Source organism: Moschus berezovskii, chromosome 15 (assembly GCF_049115385.1).
Source record: "Moschus berezovskii isolate FMDL1 chromosome 15, NW_MosBer_1.0, whole genome shotgun sequence".
Taxonomy (NCBI): Eukaryota; Metazoa; Chordata; class Mammalia; order Artiodactyla; family Moschidae; genus Moschus; species Moschus berezovskii.
The window spans coordinates 74,700,538-74,716,165 of record NC_142474.1 but is presented as its reverse complement, the minus strand read 5'-3'; the positions used below and the strand labels follow the sequence as shown (position 1 = coordinate 74,716,165).

The 15,628-nt window shown below is 40.4% G+C and overlaps 1 protein-coding gene across 21 annotated transcripts in view; it reads left to right on the top strand.

Moving 5' to 3' along the window:
• Window positions 1-15,628, top strand: part of LOC148775483 (ankyrin repeat domain-containing protein 26-like) — a 131,835-nt gene that overhangs the window by 31,436 nt on the left and 84,771 nt on the right. For 18 of the 21 annotated variants that reach the window (XM_088844212.1, XM_088844213.1, XM_088844224.1 and 15 more), the window contains 8 exons: window positions 28-115; window positions 2,654-2,682; window positions 2,777-2,849; window positions 5,236-5,484; window positions 6,523-6,605; window positions 11,908-12,050; window positions 12,325-12,384; window positions 13,493-13,663. In XM_088844212.1, the coding sequence (XP_088700338.1) occupies window positions 28-115; window positions 2,654-2,682; window positions 2,777-2,849; window positions 5,236-5,484; window positions 6,523-6,605; window positions 11,908-12,050; window positions 12,325-12,384; window positions 13,493-13,663 (896 nt within the window). The remainder of the gene's footprint in view (window positions 1-27; window positions 116-2,653; window positions 2,683-2,776; window positions 2,850-5,235; window positions 5,485-6,522; window positions 6,606-11,907; window positions 12,051-12,324; window positions 12,385-13,492; window positions 13,664-15,628) is intronic. The other 3 variants (XM_088844214.1, XM_088844221.1, XM_088844219.1) reach the window with 3 other exon arrangements.

The following is a 15,628-nucleotide window of genomic DNA, read 5'->3' as shown; positions in this document are numbered from 1 at the left end:
CACGGAACTCAATATTCATTTTCACAGAGTATCTCTGAGAGCGTTCCACGGAAGTGTGTGGATCATTTATCTGGCGATCAGAGAGGAAAAAATATATTAAATGGACAAGTAGACGGTAAGAACTGTATTTTGTAGAAAGGTTATTTGACAGAATATTGATTTAAAATGGGAATATTGTAACAGGCAATAAAAGCAAAAGACAGCAAACACCTGTCACCTGCGCAGTGAGGCAGAGGACGAGAAGAGGAGGGAAACTGTCTCATCGGGTGTCGGCCACAGGTTAAACTGAGAATCCAGTTTCAGGAGCTGCGTTACTCGTTCCTGGACTTCTTGGGAGGTCCACAAGTTAAGACTGTCCAGTGCAGGGGTGTAGGTTTGATCCCTGGTCAGGGAACTAAGATTCCGTGTGCCACATGGACAAAAGAAACAATTACTAGTTCTGTTTCAAGATACTCTACAACCAAAGGAAGGTCGAGAAGTCAGAGGAAAGAGGGAATGAAGGATGAGAGAGGCGGAGGGTGCAGGGAGGAAATGAAGGCAAAGGAAGCAAGGGCCTATGGGGAAGGTGGCCATAAGTAAGATAGGTCTTTAGAAGAAGGGAGAGTAATTGACACAGACGGTGAATATGAAGTGGGCTTCCGGCACCAAAACGTGTCAGAGAAGAACAGCAAAGTTCCCCCCTCTTCCTGTTGACTTGTTATTAGGAAGACACTCAGAAGTGCGGTCCCTGGGCGTACAGAGCGGGTTGTCATCCTCTGGGGGAGCTTGGGGGTAGGTGCTCAGCTGTAATGGGAAATGCTGCTGCTTTGTAGGATGGTGTCTCATGGGACAGAACAAGAGAGCTGGAAAGGAGGAGAGAGCAGGGGGCGTGATGGGGAGACCAAGGAACCCACAGCCTGATAGAGAGTCCACTGGAAAGTTTCCAACTGGTAACGCAGTTTCAGTTTGGGGGGAAGTGTTAGAGTGAGGAGTTGAGGCTGAGATTTCAGGAGAATGAATGAAGTGGAAGTCATGTAGAAGCAGACTCCGCATAGACTAGGGTTTCTCAAATGTTAATTAGTCGCCTGGACACCTTGTGGGAAGTGCACATGCCGAGCAGGAGGTCTGAGTTTCTGCATTTCTAACAAGCTGTCTGAGTAGCAAGGGTGTAGCCTTGCGTTTAGAGAAATCTGGAAGAAGAGCATTGGCTGGTGCAGGCCTAACAGGATCAAGGAAAAGCATTGTTTTATGTTTCTCTCTGAGCGTGTCTATAGCCAGAGGGAAGCAAAGAGTCGAAGGAGCACGTTAAGCAGGGAGGGAGAAAGCAGTGGTGGGGATGATCCACAGGAAGAGTGTAAAGGGAAAGAATTCAGACCACGAGTCCAAAGGTTCCCCTTCACAGAGGAAGGACCCTAGTGAAAGGACCAAAGGAGGAAAGCAGGGCTTCAGGGAGGCGAGTTTGGAGTTGATGAGGAACCTTGAGAGAACTCCTTCCAGAGGCTTCCATGTATTTGCCCTGAAAAGAGATAAGATCATTGTTGTTCCCGACACTACTACAGGAGGCAGGAGGGGGTGCTAGAAGTAGGGTGAACCCCAGCTACTCCAAGTAACGATAGACATCAAAGATATATGTTGTACTGCTATTTGTGATTCAAATTAGATTACTTTGAATACGGAGGGTTTGACTATTTTTAAGATAACTGATTTTTTGACAGTTGTTTCACAGAAATCCTTTTAAGCATTAGCGTGATGTACCCAACCAAACTAAGTTTTGAAACAAAACAGATGGATAGGGTTCATTCCCTAAATGCTAGAATTGTTATTTTCAATAAATACCTACACTGATTTTAAAACATGCAAGATTTTTAGCATCTAATAATTCTGTGCCAATTAAGTTGATTATTTCCCTTTGATCATTGTATTTCAATGTTGAGAATTTATTGTACATTATTTCGTAGGTGTGTCTTATATAGCCTTCTTGCATGAGCGGATCGAGAAATTTTAAGATGGCTAAACTAGAGGAGCCAAGACATGCAGGCATACCAGTAGCCCACATGGGTATGGGGGAAAAAATGAATATTTTTATGAACCATTTTCTACAAGGGTATATCCGAGCTACTCGGTTCATTACTCTTTCTCTGATGAGAAATGAATTATACATTGAGCTGAACTGTCATCCCAACGGTGCACTTCTTAAATGACTGGGCAGATTGAAGAACATGTTAAATCCTTGTAGTATAATGGTGTAAATGGTACTGCTGTATTGCATTCAAGATACACTGTTGCATTTGCCATCTGTTTTCACCTTTGTCTTCTTGGGGTCATGGTTTGCTCCTCCGATTAAGATCCATCTTCTCCTCATCAGTCAGCATGTTCACGTTGGTCTGTGTGCTCTTTGGTATTTTCTAAGTTCATTGAAAACATGATGTTACTTTTGAAATTTTACTGCCTGTTTAGGTAAACCTGTATTCCTAATTTTTCTTCACTATCTGTAATGGATTCATATGTCCGTCTTGCCAGTGTCCTAACATCCCCCTAAAATCAAGACACTGAAACCAAATGTATTCAGTGTCAAGGCTGAGCACGAGGATTCTGCTCGGTACTAACTCTGCATGAATGTACAGCTGGCTTTCACATTTACATGTAATTAATTCTATGTCCCTTTGCCTTTTAGTTCCTCCTGAGAAATGTCTTAATGTGAAGGTAAAAACGTTTATGCTTTTATCTTGAATTATGAACTGCGGATTGTATCATATGTACATTATTTATTAATCAACTTGTTTCCAAACCCATTCAGCCTGCAGTCGGAGTGAAGGATTCTGTTCCTAATAAAACATCCGGAAAGAAGGATCCACAAACATCTAGTTCAGGTAAATTTTGTGATACACACTTAACCCTGGCTCCTGCATTGCAGGCAGACGCTTTACCATCGAGCCATCAGGGAAGTCCATTCTGGAAAGAGGGACACTGACATATTTGAAATGCTAGCTCTTCATACTCCTAACTTCTCTTTGCAAATTTAGTAGCAGAATTGGACATACATAAGGCAAATGTTTTTGTTGGTATCCATGTTTTGAAAGGTAAGATATTTACAAGCATATGAACAAGAAATGTTTAAAATGTAAGCTTGAACTCAAGATGTTTCTGTATATGTTTCGATACCCTTAAGTTCTCAGTTTGGAATCTCTATACTCTCAGGAGTTCTCAGAGATTAATTATTAGACCGTAAGATTTTTCCACTGTCCAAAAATGCTTATTTGAACTCTGACCTTTACTTAGAGTAAAGGTTCACTTGCTAACCTGTCAGTTGTATTTCAGCTGATAATTATTTCATTTCAGTGTCGTTACACAGATGAATGTAGGCCGATCAGATGTTTTGATAAGCAGACTCTGTGTGTGTGTGTGTTTGGTGTCTTTGATTATTACAAGTAGGGGGAGTAATCATCCGTTGGATTCGATAGACATAATCTTTGAAAACAGCGATTCTGAAAGTTTTCAGCTTTAGCATCCTTTTATACTTCTAGAAATTATTGAGCATTCCAAGGAACTTTGTTTAAGTCTATTGTGGTTCACTATGTTGGAAAATAAAACTGAAAACCTTAAAATACAGGCACACACAATCATAGTTGCTGATTCCATTAGTCCTCAGTGCTGTGATAGCACATCTCGTGTCTCTGAAGAAGTCCACTGTGCCCGCAGAACAGAATGAGAATGGAAGGAATGTTTCCTGTTGTTGTGAAAATAGTTCTGACCTCTTGGACCCCCTGACCCGATGGGTCTCTGGACTGCAGCGATTCTGAGGGTACACTTGAGAACCCCTGTTTTAAACCATTGAAGTGGTTGGATGTGAAACGGTAAAGGGGCCCTTGTGTTGACACAGGGTTTTAAGTTTCCTTTTTACATTTCTAGCTTGTTCCTTTGACTTCTGTTAAGAAATTTAGATCTGACAGTTTTAGTTTTTTGCGGTGTATTCATTCCTGTCTCATGTCCCTCTGTGCTCTTTGGATCCAGTGTGGTCCTACACTTACCTATTTTCACATGGAAACCATTAGTCACACACCAGGCTGTCATTTCTTATATAAGTTCATGATGTTTTTCTTTAGTCGCTAAGTCGTGTTCAGCCACTGCGACCTCATGGATTGTAGCCCGCCAGGATCCTCGGTCCAAGAGATTTTGCAGGCAAGAGGCAAGAATGCTGGAGTGGGTTGCCATTTCCTTCTGCAGGTTATGATGTTTATCCAAGGCTTTAAAAATGAGTGAAGACATTTGTCCATTGAGGAAGGACCGTCTCAGTGAAATTAAAGTTGTTGTTGGTGGTGGTGGTGCTCAGTCGCTGAGCCGTGCCCGACTCTGTGACGCCATGGACTGTAGCCAGGCCTCTCTGTTCCTCACCAGCTCCTGGAGTTCGCCCAAGTTCCTTTCCATTGAATCAGCGATGCTGTCCAGCCATCTCATCCTCTGCCGCCCCCTTCTCTTCCTGCCCTCCCCTTCTCATCCTGCCCTCAGTCTTTCCCAGCATCAGGTGCCTTTCCAGTGAGCCAGCTGTTCGCATCAGGCGCGCCAAGTGTTGAAGCTTCAGCATCAGCATCAGTCCTTCGAATGACTATTCAGGGTGGATCTCCCTTAAGATTGACTGGTTTGATCTCTTTGTTGTCCAGGGGACTCTCAAGAGTCTCTCCAGCATGACAATTTGAAATCATCAATTCTTCGGTGCTCAGTCTTCTTTATGGTCCAGCCCTCACATATGACTACTGAAAAAACCAGAGCTTTGCCTGTACGGACCTTTGTCAGCAAAGTGATGTCTCTGCTTTCTAATATGTTGTCTAGGTTTCTACCATTAGTTAAAGTAGTACCATTCATTAAAAGTGTTTTGAAAACCATGGTCTCTAGAACACACAATATTGTCATGCAAAATTAAAGGTAAAATAAATTAGAGATAAATTTTGTTAATAAAATATTTGTATGTTCAAGGAAAATAATAATAAAGTTCTTATGAAATACAGAGTATGTAATAAAGATTGGGTGACTCAAAGTAATACTGGAAAAGAAAACGTAGAAGAAGCGAGACACGCTAGTTAACATCTCTTCATGAATGACAGTGACACGTGGGATAGCGTAACCTCTGAAGGAGTACTGAATTTGAGGGGAAGGAGCACGTGGAACTGATTCTCTGAAGAAAGCCTTTGTACGAGGTAGGCAGAGTTGTATTCTGCCTCAGATCCTGATCCATGGAGACTTTGTTTTCACATTTTTCAGATTGGGATTCGACTAGCTGGAGCCTCAGTAGGGAGACTTGTCAAAGAGCCGGGCATTTGAAAGTTGATGATCAGCGTCCGTTGGTGTCCCAATCAGTGACCAGAAATCAGTCGGCACCCACAGAACTCGGACTGAAGACCGTACCAGATAAAGAAAAGATGAAAAAGGCAGCGGTGTTTCTGGTAGGGAATTCCACGCCCCATCACCTGTGCCAGTCTCCGCTGCCAAAGAACAGAGAAAGCAAAGAAGGTAATGCAGAAGCCCAGGGCACTCAGCCACGCGCCCCCTGGGCACGGCCTTACCGTCCTTCTGACGGTTCCGGATCAGATTTTGTGGCAAAGTCTACCTTAGCTGACTCCTTTTATGCAACCTGCAGCCAAACAATACCTCTTAAGGTGCTTGCATTCTCCCTCTGACCATAGTAAAGAAATAACAAAGAGAGTTTGGAGGAAGCAAGTTCATTTAGGCTAGTGTTTAGCATGCGTCTCAGCGTGGGTAGCAGGATTATATTTAGAACTTTGGGACTCTTTGTGAGACCTCGGTAGACAAGTAATTATTGAAAAATAATTAAGAATATTTATACTAAGGTGATTTTTAACAGCTTGTCCTCTGCAGTCTAGAAGCTAAGAGGATAGACATGTGAAGAAATAGTTTACAGTTCAGATGTATGTCTATCACTGGAGAAGTCTATAAAGATACCCTAGAAAAATCTACAAAGTACTAAGGTAGCTACAAGGAAAGGGACAGCTGTTTATCTGGGGAAAGACAGCTGTAATCAAGGGCAAGTCACAAAGCAGGTTGAGTCTTAAAAGATGAAAAGTAATTCGTCAGAAGAGTACAGGGAAGCATTTCAGATGAAGGAATTGATAAAAGCATACAAAGTAAGAGGAATTTCGTAAACTAAGAATAATAATGCAGTTGAGGCTTGGCGTGTTGTTGAAAAGGTACTGTGATGAAGCAGAGAAGAGAATATACTGTGGCTTTATATGTCTGTCCTGCATTTTGAAATTTTGTTTGGTTTCTGATTGTTTTTTTCACGGATGCTTGGATGAATTCATGAATGAATCTTTGAGATGTTTATGTGCCTGTATCCTGGTGACCTCTGGTAGTTCCCAAATGGTTTGTTGAAGCTTTTGATCATTGGAAGGATTTCTTAAAGAAGTAAATATTCATCTGAAGACAAGATGAACTTAAGTTGTCACTTGATACACTCTTTTAAGTCTGTGTTTTAAATAAAGATTATGTCTTTTATCTAAATATTCTAAGTAATTTTACCTAAACATGCAGATTTGTCAGGAGAACTAGACTTGGACGTGATATTGGAGGAAGAACAAGAAAAACTTGATGGAGATGAAAGGAACCATTCACAGGTGAGTAAAACTATAAATTGAAATTTCTGGTTTAATACCATTTTCTGTGCTTTAGCAACACAATCCGGTGTGTAACAGAGTCCATAACAAATAAAGTGCCTTTCACAATTATCCTTTTAGAATTGATAGATAATAATTTAATAGTTTTATAGCCCTTTAACTATATAACTTAAAATGCTGTTAGAATCTATTATACTTTATAGTTTGTCTTTGGAATTGAGGGGAAAAAAGTTCCTGACTTGTTTACTTCTTCCATTTTTATAACTTCATTACATGATTAAGGTGATATCAAATACTGAATCATAAGGTTAAGCAGTTGAAATTACGAACAATATGACGGCCTCTGACCTAGATACGTGTAAAGAGAAATCATTCCCAGTGGCTCATGGTTTTCCGTTGAAATCGCCAGTCACTGATGCCGAGATGAAAGATTCATTCTACCTATCATCTCAGCATGATTGACTTGGGATGAACATTCAGGGAGAGAGTGGGGTCATAGAATCAACCAGGTTGCCTCTTAAGAGAATCGAACCTTCTAGATTGGACCTTTGTTTTTAGAGTACAAATGATAACATTCTAATTTATTTCAGGGTGGGAAGTCAGTAGATATTATGAAGAATGCTTTATCCCCTTTCTTTGGTGGATATTAGAACATAATATTGGAGAAGGTGATGGCACCCCACTCCAGGACTCTTGCCTGGGAAATCCCATGGACGGAGGAGCCTGGTAGGCTGCAGTCCATGGGGTCAGTAAGAGTCGGACAAAACTGAACGACTTCATTTTCACTTTTCACTTTCATACATTGGAGAAGGAAATGGCAACCCACTCCAGTGTTCTTGCCTGGAGAATCCCAGGGATGGGGAAGCCTCGTGGGCTGCCGTCTGTGGGGTTGCACAGAGTCGGACACGACTGAAGTGACTTAGCAGCAGCAGCAGCAGCAGCAGAACATAAGATAACTGAATGCAGGGGCTTCCTGGGTCGCTCAGCTGGTCAAGAATCTGCCTGCAATGCAGGAGACCCCGGTTCAATTCCTGGGTCGGGAAATTTCCCTGGAGAAGGGATCGGGGACCCACTCCAGTATTGTTGGGCTTCCCTGGTGGCTCAGACAGTAAGGAATCCGCCTGCAGTGTGGGAGACCTGGGTTCAATCCCTGGGTTGGGAAGGCATGGGTTGAGGAGGGTGTGGCAACCCACTGAAGTCTTCTTGCTTGGAGAACCCCCATGGACAGAGGAGCCTGGTCGGCCTCAGTCCTTGGGGTCACAGAGTCAGACACGACTTAGCACACACATAACTGAATGTAAGCAGGTGATATGTATTGATGTATAACTCTATCATAATATATAATTTGCATTAAAGTTTAGGAATTGGTTCCTCTGTCTGATCAGTGTTAATTGATTTTAGCTCCTGGTCATATAAAGATATTTTATTAATTCTCCAGATATTAGTCCTTAAAACGGAAAACCAAAAATCTTAATGTAAGGTCGGACCTCGGTGGCCATCTTGGCCTCTTGTCCTTCCCCTCCTTCCTTTTTTCCCCGCTGGTGGAAAAAACGCTGACTATTGTGCTCTGTTCCCTCATTCCCTCCCCCACTGCTTGAGTGTCCTTGATATAGCGGTTCCTGGTAGAAATCAACCCTCTCCTAACCTCCCCCTACTGTCCAGAAACAGCATTCTGCCCAGAAACAGCAAAAACTATTTCACTGCGTCAGCACAACCTTGAGCAGACCGGGCAACCAACCCAGTCTTGCCTCCCCGGCTAACTGACCTATGAGGGACCACCACTCCAAATCTTGCCTTATCGGGAAAAATTTCGCTGTTTCTTCCTGTAAAGCTATAGAAGCTGCCTCTTGCCTTTGTTCGGGCGCGGACTTCCTCGACCTCACTTACCTGGGTCTGGGAACCCCGCCAGGGAGCGCCTTGCCATGAAAGCTTGTTAAATCACCTATTTGGTGTCTGAGTTCTTTTATCTAACATCATTGGGCCGTTTTGACCTTATACTTAACAGACATGCTGTAGGGACTCCCTGTATATGGTGTAGTGAGGTGAAATATTTTTAAGGGAAGAAGCATTTAGAACATTAAAAATCATCTAATTCATTTTTGGTAGATTTCACATGTATGCATTGTTTAAATCAATCACACAGTTGCAAAATTGGGTTTGTGAGTGAATGTTTTTCTCCTATTTTTGGGTAAGGCAAGTTATTTTTCACTTCTTTGTTGTGATCTGGTGATTTGTGAGTAGTTACATATAAATTAAGAAGTTTAACAGTGAAATTTTAATAATTTTCTGACTTTTCTTTATCCATACTGGATTAGTGAAAAATTACATTATTTTGCACACATGTACCCTGCCAGAAAAGACACCTGAAAATCAACCAGTTAATTTTCCACTCTCGCAGCTGCAAAAGTTGCCTCAAGAACCGGCAATGAATAAGGAATGTTGTAGACAGGACAGATCTGTACGTTCAGGGCCTCCTTATGTGGAGAAGTATGAAAACATGTGGATCAAGCAAGGCAAATTAGAATGGAAGGAGAAGTTAAAACCATCACAAATGAGTTAAAGCAGACGTTAGGTGAAATTTGTGAGAAATACAAAATTATTATTTGTCCTCAGGAGGAGTCACTACATGATCACCCTAAAGAAGGAACAAACAGAAAGGAAATACCTCCTCACATGACAAATAATACATCTGATGGTGGGGAGAAAGATGCATTTGGAGTAGCTGTCTCTCTAGTATTCCAAGTATGTCCTCAACAAAAAGAACCCAGTCTCGAAAATGTTTTTTCGTCGAATAAACTGTGGGTCCCCGGGATACGCTTGTCAGTCACCTTCAAGGCTTGGTTTCAGTGAAAATAAAATAGACCTTGAAAGTGATAAACTAGATATTGAACATGTGTTTATCAAAAATGAGGAGAGTTTTTATAATGACGTAGAAAATAAAAAAGTAGGGAACCAGGTAGTTACATTTGAAGTGAAAGAAGACTAAGAGTTTGATATGAAAATATCAGACAATACGAGGCAAAATCCCACTAGTCGGAAATTAGACATCGGACAGACACATCAATCTAGTCTGTGGCTTGTCTGCTCCGGTAAGATGAAATACGTAATTCAAATAAAAACTCACGGTACTCCTGCTGTCGTTAAAAATACTGATAAGAAAACCAAACCTATACAGGACTGGTTCCAGAAGCTACTGCATGCAGGTAATTGCAGTGCTAGTGATGATGAAAGCGTGGAACCGAATTAGAAAATGGGAACTCTTCTCCACCGAATAGTCACAGAGCATCCAAAGTGTATCTCAATGAAGAACTGCAGAAGGATATGCAGAGGTTTAAGAACACAATAGACATGGTACAAGTAGTGTTGTTAGCTTTGGAAAAAGAGACCATTCAGCTTGCAAAAGAGGTAGAGGTTCATTTGCTCTTGCTTTGGTTTCTCCCTTTCTGGATGATCTGGTCCATTTTGATTTTCTACTTATGCATAAAGTGGGGTCATCTAAATAGGTACTTGTGTAGAAATAGATTATTTCTGCCATCCAAATAATAGGAATTCAGGAAACTGTTTTCATGGCTTTTGTCCTTCAATCAATCTAATTCTGTCTCTGTCAGTCTTTCATTTGGACTGGGAAACTCATTTACCTACACACCATGTAACCGCCTGAGCCAGAATAAGCACCGAGGAAAGTGTTCAAGGAGTATGAGCAACTAGGGTTTTGCAGTGTGTGTGTGTTTGTTTAACTTTGTTGGCTTAAATATACGTTGCATTTCCACAGAATGGGAAGAAAGCAGAGACTGCGAGAAGGGACAGAAACACACATTTCCTCTAATCTCTTCCTTGTGGTTGAATATGTGTGACCTTCTCTGCTTTCCTCAGTCCCTGGGCACTTAGATATCCAACATGGCCACTTCAGGCTGTTTTTAATCACCACTCTCAGATGTCTCTTTTGAGAGAGTCCTCTTCACTATGTTGTTTACTAAAATGTAGTAAGTTTTGACATGTGTGATTTTGTCACATAGGTAGTATATGTGTGTGTGAGAGTTGGTCAGTCGTCTCTGATTCTTTGCGACCCCATGGACTGTGGCTGGCCAGGGTCCCCTGTCCATGGATTTCTCCAGGCCAGAATATCATTGGTGTGGATAGCCATTCCCTTCTCCACGGGATCGTCGCAACCCAGGGATCGAAGCCAGGTCTCCTGCATTGAAAGCAGATTCTTTAACATCTGAGCCACCAGGGAAGCCAATAGGTAGTATACACCCTCAGCAGAAAAAGAAAAAGAATCAAGTGTGTATCTCCAAAGAAAAAACTGATGTTTGAGATGCTGTGAGATATTTCTTTCTTCCATAGTAGGTTTTGAAACTTGCTTGCTCTTTTGTGTAAGACAAAACAAGAAGAAAATGTAGCTATTCTCCTTTAAAGAAAAAAGAGAGTAAACCCTACCCCCAACTTAAGACTTAAATTACTTTGCCAAAGTCACGCTTTTCACTTACCTGATTCATTTGAGGAATTTGTTTGGTAATTTTATCGGATTCAAGATTACAGAATTGTATCATCTCTTTTGGTGCCATAAAATGTTAGGGAATGCCACTTTAGGGGCTTTGAACTTATCGTTTAACCTTTTTTTTATTTTAGAGCTGTTATTGGTAAATAGTGGGCAAAGGTAGATAGTTATTTCTGTACCCTCTAGCTATAAAATCTGATGGTTATTGAATGTGGAGTTGGGAAGCGTTACTTATATTCCAGAATTCCACACTAACTAACCTCTCCTCAGTTTCATTCTGCTCCTTGTGTTTTGGTAAGCTTTGGTTCATATATTTCAGTGAACACCATCAGGTTTTGCTCTCGCCTGGATCCCAGTGAAAAAAGAATTGGAAAAGGCAGTGGGGAAAGAATAGCTTTAGTCCAGAAAGAAGAAAGATTCCTTTCTGTCTCTGAGGCACTAAGGTGTCACATCCTCTACATCTGACTGTTTCATGGAAAATCCAGGTGGTAAAGACCGAAGAGGACAGATGTTGTGTGTGTTTATTTCTCTATCTCTGCCATTCAGATGGGGAAGACTGGATGTGGATAACTGTATCTTATTAAGAAAGCCTTTCTTGAAATTTTGGGCATTTTGTTTCTTTCCCTCAAACAGAAAGAAGCACATTTTAGAAAAATTTCAGTGACTTGTAAGTAATAAAATTAAGTTCAAAAATATCTTTATCAGTTAACGTCAGGGCAAATGCTGAGTCAAATAATAAATTGAAAACAGAGTCTCTAGAATTAAGTAATAGCAATCATTCTTAGTGTCAAACTTTCATTAAAGGTTGAAGAAGGAAAAAGTAGTGAAGTGGAAGTATCAGACAGCGTCTGGGATGCTGCTGCTGAGAGCCGATGGATTCAGCAGAGAAAGCGTGGAGGAAACAAGAAGCAGGAGTTTCCTGCCATGCAGAGTGAAGGTTCTGATAGGTAAGCCTCTATCGATATTTAGCAGTAGGTCATTTGTTAATTGCCTGTAAAATCATTTCTAACTTGAGCTAATGCTTGTGATTGACGAATTTTATATTTTACTGGAGATATGGTTATTTTGAGTACTCTCATCCTTTAGCCTTAATACTAGTTACTTTGTTAACATACCACTATGTTACAGTAGTATTCTGCGTTTGACTGCATACTTGCCTTAACCAGTGTGTTGTATGTTTAAATTTATTTCATGTCACTAACGAACATCCTTTCATTTCAGTTTGAGGACTTCTTTCAGCATTTCTTATGAGGCGGGACTAGTGGTGATGAGCTCCCTCAGGTTTGCTTTGTCTGGGAAAGTTTTTATTTCTCCTTCATTTCTGAAAGACAGCTTTTCTGGATAGAGCACTCTTGGTTGGCAGTTTTCTCCTAGCACTTTGAGTGTGTCCATGGATGGAGGCCAAACTGTTGCTGGTGGCAGGAGAGCTGACGAGGCACCTGCCTTTCATCCTTGATGCTGACGTCACCCATGTGGGTGGTTTACAAGTAAACTGCCCCCCACCCCGCTAAATTTGATTTCCTCTTTCATGGTGGATGTGCCACTTGTCATTCTAAAAACCATCTAAATTGTTACTTTTCTCTTTGAGGGTTTTTTTTTTTTTTAATTTATTTGGCTGCGCTGGGTCTTTGCAGCTGTGGTACTTGGGCTTCTCATTGTGGTGGCTTCTCTTGATGCTGAGCATGGGCTCTAGGGTGCTGGCTTCAGTGGTTGTGGAGCACAGGATTCATTGCTCCGCGGCATGTGCTATATTCCCTGACTAGGGATCGAACCTGTGCCCCCTGCACTAGCAGGCAGATTCCTCAGCACTGGAGAACCAGGGAAATTCCGAAATTAAACATTACCGTATTTAAAAGCAAAACAAAAAATATAGTGTAAATCTAATTATGGCTCCTATGTCTAAGAATCATTGTGTTTAGCCAGTGGACTCCAGGTTTTCAGTGTCGCCCTTGAGGTTCTTCCCAGTGTCTTTCCAGATGCATGTCTCTACTTTCTTTCATGTGTTTTGTACTTTTCCTTCCAGGTTCCTAGGAAACAACCTAGATGTTGTGTGCCTGACCTGTGTGCTCACATTCTAGTCTCCCAGTGGAATGATTTCTCGCTTTTCTCTTCCTTTTGGCCTCCTCTCTTCACTTCTTCTGTGAATCCTTCCTTATTCCACTTATGACTTTCATATGTCAATTCCTACATATCATATTGTATCATAATTGTATATCTGTGTTTGAAGGAAGAATTTGTTTCCTTGCATATGGTTGGTACTTCGTAACTGTTTTGTGAATTAATTAATGACTTAAGATGGGTAAGAGTTGGAATTTTACAAGAATTGTTTTTTTATTCTTTATTAGTTGAATTATTTGAAAACATTGGCTTTTTTGTGGATTCTTTAAAGTAGCGATCCTGGCGTGCCCAGGAAGGAAATAGAGAAAAAGAACAATGGCAACTGGACACAGGAAGAATGTGTGATTGCACCAATATTTGGAAAGACCGATTCGCTGCCTGGTGGTCTGCTGCATGTGAATGATGACAGCATTTTGAGGAAAGAGGATCGAGAGGATGGCAGGTAACACGGACAAATTCTTTATTTCTAGGGGAAGAAATATTAGCACTGAATACTTCTTCTGGAAATAGAGCAGCATAATATAGTATACAGGCCAAGAGAAGAGAATCCTCAACTCTACTGGATGAACACCACAGAAAGGTTACGGAGAGGACCTGTGCCTTTGGCCGGAAGTCGTTTCAGTAAATAGTCCACTTGGAAGCTGGACTGTAGTGAATACACGTAAACAGCTCCATAGGGAATATTTACTGGGGCAGGCAGTGAAGAACTGGATGGTAATTGAAGAGGCATGTGGAGTTCAAAGGAATTTCTTGTTTTATATTAAGAGGGGAGCTGGTAGAGTGTGTATGCTGTTGGAAATGAGCCAGCGGAGGAAGTGTTTATTGAGTTTAATCTTGTTTGCATTTCCAATATTAGAAAGCCTATTGATTGTATGACATTATCTTAAACTATGACAATAAATTAACTGTACATTATTATTATTGTACATGCTTATTATGTACATATGTACTTCTGTACATATGTAGTTTTGGGGAAGGGCTGGTTCATTGGCTCTGAAGCATAATAGTCTTATGTAAATGAATATGTAGATGATTACTTAAGTTAATTCTATCATACATAGATCTTTTTAAATTATATAATCATGAATTTACAGATATTTAGGTTATACTGAATAGGATTTAATCATTCCTTGATGATTCTAGTTGATAGTATCATCGAGGGTAGCTCTGATTTTGTAAGTACTGTGAAACATCACATCATGTTAACTTCATTCAAAAGGGGAGGATTTTGTTTATTTTCAGTAGAAACAATTAACAATCTTGTACACTTTATTACTTCGGATGATAAAGATCTAAATGAGAAAAACCATGCTTCCTGTACTGAAAGTGTCCTTAACACATACGGTGTGCTCCACAAGTGTATGTCGGAAGCATAAGGAAACAGCAGAATGCTTGAATGAATGTGTATTGATGAATTTCTTTACAAAAAGCAAATCTTTATTGAAAGCCGATTTCCAATATTGCCTACATCTAAAGTCTTTTTGTTTTGTTAGAAATATGTTTATAGATTCAGAATTTTCATTTGTAGTTATAGCTAGACATGAGATGATAATAATATAGATTCATTTGGTATCATATTAGTTAAAAAGACTTGACCCGGAGGGAGGATAGGGGGAGGAGGGAGGTGGGAGGGGGTTTCAAGAAGGGGAACACATGTACACCCAGGGCGGGTTCATATCAATGTATGGCAGAAGCAAAATAATATTGTAAAGTAATTAGCCTCCAAAAAAAAAAAAGATAAAAAAGTTCAAGCTCAAGCCAATTAAATAAATAAATAAAAAGAATTTTCAGTATCACTTTCTCAGCATATTTTGGAACAGCAGCATTCAGGCCAGATTTCCTGGGTTTGAATTCGGGGGTGTTGGTGAACTGCTGTGTGGTCTTGGGCAAGTGCCTCAGCCTTTCTTTGCTCTGTTTCTTCCTAGCTAAAAGATCTAATATATTACCTATCTCCCAGAATGATCGTGAGGCTTAAAATGCCTTTAAGGCATGTCAAATGCTTGTAATAATGCATAGCCATTGCATAACAAGCCCTCAAAAAGCTAATAACATCGTGATAAAAAATGGGTTTCTTTCTTATAAGGACTTAGGGAATACTTCCGAGATAGGTTTTATTGCCATAAAAGTCAGTTCTTATTAAAAATGACACTGCAAAAAAAACCCTGGTATACTGCTTCTATCACATAACGCAAGTAATGTTAGGATTTTCCTTTTCCTTTGATCTAAATTTAATGTTTTATTAATATTACAGATATATTTTCTTTGTCCTTTAATGCTACTCTTTTTTATTGTTTCATCCTTTGATAGAAATTACTTATGAATGCAAGGGTGTTATATAAAAAACAAACGTTCAGGTATTGCTTATGTTTTTGAGTTATTAAATTTTAGCCTGAAAAGAATCATTTGT